Genomic DNA, 9,992 nt, shown 5'->3' with positions numbered 1-9,992 from the left:
AAAAAAAAAAAAAAAAAAAAAAAAAGGAAAATGACAAAAATGAGCACTGAAAAAGGATAGTTTAATTCCTTTTGTCCCGCGTTTTTCATCCCCCATTTTGAATTCTCCGTTTTTCTTATTTGTGTTTTAAATTTTTTTTTTTTTTTTTGTTCTCATGATTTGGGCGGAATAGACCGCCTAGCGAAAGGTTTCGTGTAAAACTGCCATCCAAGCTGAAGTAGCCATCCCCACTGCAGTCATCGCCCCTGGCGCATCGCAACGCGGGATGGAGAACTACGAGTCGCCCTCCGAAGTTTTAAAGAATAAGGAAAAGATCAAGGCAGAAAATGACGGGAAGGAAAAAAAAGACAAACTAAAATTTATTGACATTTTTAACGACAGCAATGAGGCAGAGCACACTGATGACACAGTTGGGAATTTTTTAAAAAAAAAAAAAATAACTGAAAGTAAAAGGAAGGCAAAGAATAAAAGCATGTATATTTTGGAAGACGCACCAAATGTGTACGCCACAGATTTGGTGCCTTCCAATTTCGCTAGTTCCAGTGTAGCCGCCAACTCAGGAACCCCAGATGGGGAGAAAAACATCCTTGGGATGAACACTATCCAAGGAAGCAGGAGTGTGTTCAACAATTTAAATATATTTTCCAACGAGGAAGAGCAGAATCATGCTTACCTGGTTAACGAGATTTACCGGCTGAAGGCCGAAGTGGAAGAAGAGAAACAAAAAGGGTGCCGGACAAATGAAGAAGCAAAAATTTTGAAGGAACAAAACGACGTCCTCAGTAAGAGCATCAGTGATATGAAGAACGAAATGGAAAAACTCCAAAATATTTACAACGAGGAAGTGGTAAAAATAAAGGAGTCGTACGAGAGGCGCCTGCTAGTGTTTCAGGTCGAACTGGAGGAAAAGGAAAATTACTGTAAGAAGCAAAAAGAGGCCCACCGAGAGGAATTCGAGTCACAACTAGAGGAGTACAAGAGTATGTACCATAATGAGAAAAGGAAAAGTCAAGACAGGGAGCGACTCATCGAGGAGGCGACCGTCGAGCGGGAGAAGTTGGCAAAAGAGGCTACCATCGAGCGAGAGAAAATCATCAACGAGGCCGCCATGGAGCGAGAAAAAATCACAAAAGAGGCGGCCATGGAGCGGGACAAAATCACCAAAGAGGCCGCCGTCCAATTAGAAGAGCTCCAAAACCGTGTAGCCCAAATGACCGAACGGGAAAAAGACCTAACCCATTCCCTGAATGAAGAAAAGGAAAAAAATGAAAAAATTAAAACGGAAGCAGAAAAATACAAACAGCAAATTCTCAGCTTGAATGAAATAATTAACAAGAAAAATGAAAATATTAAAAATATGGTTAATGATATTCTTTTGGTGAAAAATGTGTATGACGAGCTAGCCAAGGAAAAGGAACTGAATGAATTAGCAAAGAAAAAATTAGTGAAAAAAATTGAAACGTACGAAAATGATTTACATTACTTAAAAAAAAACATGGAAGGATACAGAGTGAACAATGATAAATTGAGGAAGTGCAACCAGGAAATGAATGAACATGTGAGGAAAATGGAGTGTCAGATACGTAGTCTCGAGAACGAAAATGAATTTTTAAAAAAAGAAAATCTTCTTTTTAACAAAAAATTCTTGAATGTAAAAAAGGGGAAACAGATAGGGCAGTTGGACTACTTGTCCGACTCGACGCATGTCAAGGATGAGGTTCCTAGTGCAGACAGTAGTGTGGAGGGGAACAATTCCTTAGTGTCTCGCAGAGACGAGGTGCAGGAGAAGGAAGTCATGTTAATGGGACAAACGAACGAGATAAGCAAAGTGAATGATGGAAGTGGTGAAAGCAGCACTGACGGAGATAAGTGCACGAAGCGGAAAAAGAAAAAAAAAAAAAAAAAATGTTTTAAAGAAGAAAAAAAAAAATTCTGCAAAAATTGTAAAAAGGGGCGAGAAGAAGGGGGCAGCTAGCCATGGTAGAAGTGGTAATGACAGCGACACTGATAGCGACGATTACGGTGAGGACGTGGAAGGTGCCTCCTCCACCGGGGAGGATCGACCCGTAGAATCAACGTGCGCGCTGAGCGTGCTGACAACAGGTCGTGGAAAAGGGAAAGACGTCACGGAGCATAAAAGGTCCAGCATCAATGGTACCACCCGAAGAGATATGGGATCAAATGAAGAAGATGCATTGAACGAATCAAACTATTCAGACGAAGCAGAAGAACCCCACCTTAGCACGCTAAGCCAAGCAGGCAACAAACCCAACTGTGCATGCTCGTCCAAAAAGGAAGTGCACCTGTCCGATGTGAGGCAAAGAATAGGCAATTTAGTAAACGCAAAAAATCTGAAGGGAAATAATGCCATTGGACCAAATTATGAAGAGGATGAAAATGCAGGGAGCTTCAATCTCATCACTAATTTTTTGGAGAACGGTACAAAAGATGCAAAGAAAAAAAAAAAAAAAAAAGAAAAAAATAAGTGCGATTATAATAAGACAAAATTTTCTAATACCACCAGTGTGGGGAACTCCAACATGTTCAACAAAGAGCTAAGCAGCAACAGATATTTGTTCGACTTGAATCTGTATAGCTTAAAAAGGTATAATATTTTCAGCTTCAGCAATGGCCTATTCCCCAAGGAGGAAGGAGCGCATGACTTGACCAACTTGGTGCGCAAGAAAAGGAGCTGCCCCGCGCCCATGAGCCATTTGGACGGGGAGAAAAATTTTGACGTACAGAATGTACACATGAGCGCAAACAACACTTGGCGCAGCCGAACGGAAGTATTGCCTCGAGCGCTGAGGGATTTCTCCTGGCGAAGAACCAATGGAGGGGAAGAGGTAGACTCTGTTGAAGCTGCCACAGGGGCGAGGATCCTGCAAGGAGAAGTCAACTGTATAAATCACACAAACGATGACATGGAAAAAAACAAAACAATAAACTACTTCTTAGCAAACATAAAAAAGGAAAAGAAAAATTCCAACGATATTGTCATGAAGAGGAGAGAGACTCGTCTGGAGAAGCTCCTCAGTAGACAAGATTCCTCTAACAAATCTCCTCAAATGGGGAAAGAGAAAGTGGTGCGGAAGTTTCTAGGGGGGGAAGCACCCATCGAGTATGAAAAAAACGATCGTCATGCCAGTGGTATGCACAGCGGCGATGTGAGTACAGCTGATGAGTTTGAACAGCGTAGGCAGCATCACTTCAGGGGCGGTCAAAAAGACATGCAGTCCTACCTCCTAAGCAAATGCAAAGGAAAGAAGAACAACATCTACGGCCTCTTTATCATCAACGAACGGCTAAAGAGCATTTACAAAAACATAGCAAATAAGAGAAAGTCGATAAGCAACTTTCCACTGAGTGTGCCAAAGATTGAAAGTCAAAAACAGTTTAGTAGTTCCTTTAACATCATACAAGGAGGAAAGTTTCTTCCCGAGGGGGTAGAAAACGCACCAGTGATGTTCCACCTTGGTTGTAAAAAAAATGCACACGAAATGGTGCCTAATTTTGAGCATAACACAGAGTCCAACGAAGTGCATGTTGCTATACAAAATCGTCGCATGAAGGGGGACGTTCCATCCGGCGATGAAACAAACAAAATGATTTTCACCCCGGAATGTAGGTTAACAGAAGAGACGCGTAGTGGAGGCAGTTCCTTTGTCGTGTCTGGAGAAGACCACGTTCGAATGGATGAAGAACAAATTAGAAAAAATATCCTTTTGGAAAATTCAAAAAATATGAACAGGTCAGGGAAAAAAGGGGAACCCACATACACACACGAGGACAATGATGAGGAGGGAATATTTTTTAAAAAAAAAAGTTACCTCCGAAATGCTCCCTCCATTTCGGTTATGTTTGATAAGAATCAGCCACAAACAGGGGGATACCTCTCGTCAAATGAGTCCCATTCGAGAGTAGCAACAAACTGGGGAGAGGCAGACGTGCTTGTAGTGGATGGTGAAAAACCTCGTTCCATGGAATGGCATCCGTTGTACCAGGAGGGCATGGAAAAATGCGTTTCGTTCGCAAAAGTGGGCAGGCATCTGCTTCAGGAGGGAGAAGGCAAAGTTGGAAGCGGACGTCGGGGTGAAGGTCTTCCACTTCAACAACGTCTGACCCATCACGATGGACCATTTCATTACGAGAACGAACCAAGAGACAACGAAATTGCCAACCACCTCAAAGTGAATGAAGGCCCACCAAAAGGAAACCCTCGCCAAACAAACAAATGGGAAGAACAGGAAGAAGCAGTCAACAACAAGTTCAACTTAAATGATGTATTTAATTCCAATTTTAACAACTTTTTATTGTCTTATAAAAGTAAAAAAACAGAGTTCGCTGTATCTCCCTCTTCTGTCCCTTCTTCGTCACCTTCCAGAAATCGAATTTTTGAAATTTTAAAAAAAAAAAATTCGCCATATGATCACTCGCACGAAAGAAATTGTACAGAAGGTGCAAGGGAAGACTCCTACTTTGAAAATTATTTAAATGGTTTGAAGCAGCAGAGGGGTAGGGCTCGGGTGGGGAAAGACAACACAAGCGATATGTACGTTCGCCGTGTTGATAGGCAGGACCAGCAGAACAGATCCACAGATAAACATACACAAAGGGGAAGCAACAAATGGGACTGCTTGGATGAAACAGAAAAGTTCATCAAACAGGATTCTCCAAAAAAGAGTAATGTTGTTGACGATCAAAATATATTTATGCAAAACAATGACCACTCGGGAATCATGTTCGAAGGTGGAAATGAGTGTCGTGGGGACTCCAACAGAGGCAACATTAAGAAAGAGAGCGAGCGGTTTCTATTCAACAGCAACTCCATAATGAACACTGGGTCGAATCTCATTCAGGGGACGACGTATGAAAATGTTGTGAGGAGCCACATTGAGAACGCGCACTTCATCAATTTGGTTAAAAATAAAAGGCACAAGGATATCCTCTCTGGGGGGGGACAAAGCAACTCTGATCTTCGTTTGACCAATCAAGAGTATAATACATCAAATAGGAGCGATGTATTGAGCTGGAGGAAATCGCCATGAGTTTCACCACGATCACAACTCCCCGTGTTGCGTCACTTCCAAATAAGTGTAACGCTGCAACACGGGATGAGTTGATTCTTTTTCGTTTCCATTTTGACGCGACATTTGTCTGAACGTTCAGGCGAAAAGTTTCCAATTTTTGAACTTCAATTCTTTTTCCTCCTTTTTTTTTTTTATTTATATTTTTACATTTGTTTACGCGTCATATGGGCAATTGTTAACCGTGCGAATATTCCACTTATGTCTAATTTGAATTACACACATTTGACAAGTTAGCGCATTTTTTTTTTAAAAGGATGTTTCCTGTGTTTTTTCCCTGGGACTATTTTTTTTTGTTTTTTTTTTTCAAGACTGCCAATTGAGCAAGAACTTCACGAATAAGCGGGCTGTCCGCATCAGAGGAAAAAGTTGTCCTTCACCATTTGCGAGAAAAGCAGGGGGACCAGCGCTGCAACGAGGCAAAGAATGGGGGAAAAAGGGGGTAAAAATGAGGATAAATAAGGGGTAAACAAAGGCCAAGCTATTCAGGTGAACAAAAAGACCCCGCTGAGAGGCCCAACGTCGTGTAGGCCACTCCACTCAGCGCGATACCATATTTGCACTTGTACAGGGAAGCGGAAAAGGCGAGCGAGTTCAGCTGGTTGAAAAGGAAAGCCACAATGATGCAGGATCGCTCATCTCCGCGCATGCTCACATTCTGCGTGACTGCTTTTTGGACCAGCAACATGGCATTGATGAGGCAGTTCGAGCACACGCTCCTGAGGATGTCCTTTGCAGCAAAAAGGTAGTTCATCAAGGTGTACTCCTTTGCATTAATATTATGCAATACGAACGAAAAAAAAAAGGTGTAAATAACGGTGTTTTCGAAATATTTCAAATAAATTTTGTTGATAATGCTATTGTAGTTGTTCTTCTTCTTCACACACACGCTGTTATTGTCTATGCAGAATGGAGAATTAATTTTGTCAAAATAACTCTGCAGCAATGTGAGGCATTCCTGCTTGTAATAGTCCTCATTGCTCTTTTTCACAGCGTAGTAAAAATCCCACATGGATTTTCCCCCCGTCGTATGTTCCCCTTTGTGTGAAATTAAAAATTGAATGACGGGTATGTATGAATTTTGTTTTTTTTTCGTTTCATCGTCAACCAATTCGGAAGGATTAGTAGACGACTCTGCTTTACTCGTATACGTTTCGATAAAGTCCTTTTCCTTAGCATATATTTCTGCGACATTTTTTTCATTTTTCACAATTTTAAGGAGTAAGTAGGAAATAATTTCTTCCCTCTGCTGCAGATTATAAAACAGGTTTGGATTATTCACAATTTCGTGCATATGTTCGTAGGGCATAGACAAATTATGATCAGAATGTTTTATGTAGTAAAATAAAATGGAGGAATAAATTTTTTTCTTCGTGTATTCCAAATTATCGTCTTGCTCCAATTGTGCAAAAATGTATTTTATGAACTGTGCATGCTCGTCCTTATTTTCCTTTTCAATTTTGATAAAGGCGCTTTTATTTTTGTAAAATAATTCTAGTAGCCCCAACAGGGCATTTTCCTTAGAGGAGTAATTTTCGTCTTGGACGCTTTTTACCAATTTGTGAAAAAATCTGTTTTGCAAATATACAGGCAAATTGTTTAACCCTATGGACCTCACAAATTCACTTAAGACAATATGGTCCACAACTCCGATGTCGTTGACGTCGTAGTAGTTTTCATTCCTCTTGGCATAATAATTGGAGAGTGTAAACAGGAAAGTGGCCACATTGATTACACTTACCCCAAAGAAAATATTTTTAAATTTTACTTTCTTCTCCTCTCGAATAACAGTTTTTATCATATCATAATGCTCACTTTCGCTTCTCTTCGGTACGGCCTTTATGTCACTTTTGAAGCGTGAGAAGAGGACCCAACCAGGCTTTCTCTTTGGTATTGCCCTGTTCATTTTGTGACCAACTCCTCCCATTTGACGCTGCCTTGTCGGCGTTTCAGCTTGGTATTTCCCCCCTGCAAGTTGTAATAGCGGCTTCCATCGCGTTGGTCTCTGCTCGTGGGGACTGCGTGAATAATTCTTCGTCTCATAAGCGTTGGTAGATTTGCACTTGGCATGTGCTCGCAGCGTACAAATTTGTGTGCCCTTTTGTGCATATTTTTTGCAAATTCGGTTTATGTCAATTTTTTTTCTCCCCATTTTTTGCCTCCACACCATCGCGTCAATTCCTCCGCACACGCATGCTATGTACGGTGTACGGCGGGCCACCAACGCATCAACGCAGTGCTAAAAAAACATAGGGGCGTGAAAATATTAACTACATAGAGATTGGATCCAGGACTGACCATGACAGAAAATTGTGAAGCTTTTCCGATGTTACACGCTTTGCTTTTATTTTGGTGACATCGCTCCTGTGAACAGAACATCAGCGCATAGGTGAATGTACGCATAGGCACACGCACTGCCTATATAAACAGCCTGCCTGCAAAAGTCCCCCACGTGATTTCCAAAGCATGAATGCCCTCATGAAGTTTATGTACATGCCCAAAGCCCACTTCAACATTTATAATGAATATCTGAACGCCTACAGGAAGAAAATCAACCGAATCCCTTTTTACATACGGAGAACTGGTAATTATACACATACGACTGGGTGTATCGTTTTTCGTTTGTTAAGAATGAGAGGGGAACGTTCACTCAACATTGGGGGACAGCTATCACTTTCCTTCCTGGCAGTGATTTGGAGACCTCCGGTCCTAGCACCTGCGTGTATAACTTAGTCATGTGTAAGAAAAGAAATGCTGAATTGTGACGACTCGTCTTTTCCACCTTTTTTAACAGCATCCGATAATTTGCCCGTTTTTCTCAAGTACAAGAATAATAAGAACCTCGTCGTGACGGTCATTCGAAAGATAAAAGGAAACAAAGAGGTAAGCGAGTGAGTAGGTGAAACTGAGGTTTCCAATTGAATCCTTTTTGCGGCTGAAGTAGCCCCGCTCTGTGAACCTTTACACTTACAATGTGATGACAATACCTCTCATTTTAAGTGCGCCACGCACGTATTATTCGCTATGTGGGGAGTTTTTGTCCGACAGTCTATATATAACTCTTACCGATTTTATTGCCCAAGTGATGTGTGATATTTATTCCTTCCCCTAAACAATTTCAACTTGAACACCAACTTGTTCCACGCTGACAGCTTTTAAAAAGGGAGATCGAGTCCATTTGCAACAGCAACGTTATTGAGAAAACGGACTGCTGGCTAATCAAGGGGAATCATAAGAAGAAAATAAAAGACGTAATGCAAGAGTGAACTTTGCGCCTTTGCTAGTTGCACCACAACGATAGTGTGGAGATGTGGCATGGTAGCTCTTGTCCATAGGAGGTGAACAACCTGCCAACCCATTTTTTCCTTTTTTTTTTTTTTTCCTCAATTTTTACAGTATTTTAAATACATTGGCTATTGACTTGGGACGATTTTGGAGAAGAGGACGCGGGGCATTAAACTGGGCCAACAATTACCAACGCGCTCGCGCATTTTCAAGCAGTTCAGCTGACGTCAGTTCCACATAATTTAGACTTTTCTTACCAGGGGTGGGTACCATTTTGCACTTTGCCTGTCCCATGGGGGGACAAGAAATTTAAACACACAAATATATACACATGAAAAAATATATGTACGTATTTGCATTTTTTTTTATTTTTTTTTTACCTGACTGTTCATAATTTTTTTTTTTTTTTTTAAAGCACGCAAAATCTCAGAAAAGGAATTCCTTTCAGTGTGCCCTGGAAAGGTATACACATGCACGTATGCGTAAGGAGAAGAAGAAAAAAAAAAAAAAAAACAAACATTAAATGGAAGAAACACGAAGGAAACAAACACGTTTATTACCGAACGTGTTCACATGTGTATTGTGTCAGTCACTCCCGCGCTCGTACGCGCATACATACATGTAAATATATATAATACATGCCGTGGTTGACGCACGTTTTACCCCTCAGTTTTAAACTACACTGCGCACTGTAGTTGGCTTCAAATGCGAACGAACCAAGTTGGGACAACATTAGAATGAAATAACTCCCTCCCCCTCCCCCTCCCCCCACACGCATACACGCGAGAACAGACCACAGCAGCAAACATGAATATAAACAAAATATTATTCAGCAAAGTTGGGGAGGTGATGAAAAATGGGAACAGTGGATTGAACATGCAGCAAGGAGCAAGTCAGTTGTTAAGCGGGAAGAAATTAATATACATTAGTAAACCAACTCATGGAGGTTTCATATACTGGAAGTGCAGGGAACTCATACACACAGTAAAAAAGAAAACGAAAAGGTGCGCAAGATACTTGGACATTAATCATGACTTTTCTCGAGCCGCATTAGTAGGTGTACCCAAAACGAGTTACGACCCCAAGAACAACATTTTCTACATTCAAATGGATAATGAAGAGTGGGCAGGTAACTTTGAAAAAAATGCTTGCACATGTATACTTGCGTGGGCAGCCATGTTCCTCGCACAAATGTGCAAACATGGGAAAAGATACTTTGCATACGAATAGAGCTGCTCCATTTGGACGGTGCGCTGGGTGACTAACACTCTCGATTGCGACAACATATGCATTGCTGCTTCGCCACGCCCCGGGGGCACGCGCCGTGATAGACCTGCCATATTTTAATTGAGAGAGACATAGTAATAATGCGCCGCATTAGTGTATGGCCGCCTGCCACGTGCAGAGGAGGCCAGCCTAACTTTTTCCCCTTGTTCCTCATTTGTATCCCCCGCACACTCACACATTTCACCTGCAGGCATTGCCAGCAAAATGATGCTGAACATATCGATGAACATTTTATTTTACCTGCACATATCCTTTTGGATTTATTTTATATACTATCGAATGCTGGTCAACAACAAGAATAATGTGTTTAGTAAGTGGAAGACTGACGAATGA

At 41.3% G+C, this 9,992-nt stretch overlaps 4 protein-coding genes across 4 annotated transcripts; 3 read left to right on the top strand and 1 right to left on the bottom strand.

Moving 5' to 3' along the window:
* Nucleotides 1-265: 265 nt before the first annotated feature.
* AK88_03492 (uncharacterized protein) lies at nucleotides 266-5,048 on the top strand (the record flags this gene model as incomplete). The annotated part of the gene is made up of 2 exons (XM_012481106.1): nucleotides 266-1,869; nucleotides 1,952-5,048. The coding sequence occupies 2 exons, from the start codon at nucleotides 266-268 to the stop codon at nucleotides 5,046-5,048; spliced, it is 4,701 nt and encodes a 1,566-aa protein (XP_012336529.1).
* A 395-nt stretch (nucleotides 5,049-5,443) lies between these two features.
* On the bottom strand, nucleotides 5,444-6,993 carry AK88_03491 (uncharacterized protein; the record flags this gene model as incomplete). The annotated part of the gene is made up of 2 exons (XM_012481105.1): nucleotides 5,444-5,496; nucleotides 5,640-6,993. 2 exons carry the CDS (start codon nucleotides 6,991-6,993, stop codon nucleotides 5,444-5,446), a joined length of 1,407 nt encoding a protein of 468 aa, XP_012336528.1.
* Nucleotides 6,994-7,553: 560 nt separating this feature from the next.
* AK88_03490 (uncharacterized protein) lies at nucleotides 7,554-8,507 on the top strand (the record flags this gene model as incomplete). The annotated part of the gene is made up of 4 exons (XM_012481104.1): nucleotides 7,554-7,671; nucleotides 7,882-7,970; nucleotides 8,240-8,338; nucleotides 8,484-8,507. 4 exons carry the CDS (start codon nucleotides 7,554-7,556, stop codon nucleotides 8,505-8,507), a joined length of 330 nt encoding a protein of 109 aa, XP_012336527.1.
* Nucleotides 8,508-9,179: 672 nt separating this feature from the next.
* AK88_03489 (uncharacterized protein) lies at nucleotides 9,180-9,992 on the top strand (the record flags this gene model as incomplete). Its single annotated transcript, XM_012481103.1, has 2 exons — nucleotides 9,180-9,501; nucleotides 9,850-9,992. 2 exons carry the CDS (start codon nucleotides 9,180-9,182, stop codon nucleotides 9,990-9,992), a joined length of 465 nt encoding a protein of 154 aa, XP_012336526.1.

The sequence above is a fragment of the Plasmodium fragile genome (assembly GCF_000956335.1).
Source record: "Plasmodium fragile strain nilgiri unplaced genomic scaffold supercont1.40, whole genome shotgun sequence".
Taxonomy (NCBI): domain Eukaryota; phylum Apicomplexa; class Aconoidasida; order Haemosporida; family Plasmodiidae; genus Plasmodium; species Plasmodium fragile.
The sequence above is the reverse complement of the archived record's forward strand: the minus strand, read 5'-3'. Positions and strand labels throughout refer to the sequence as shown.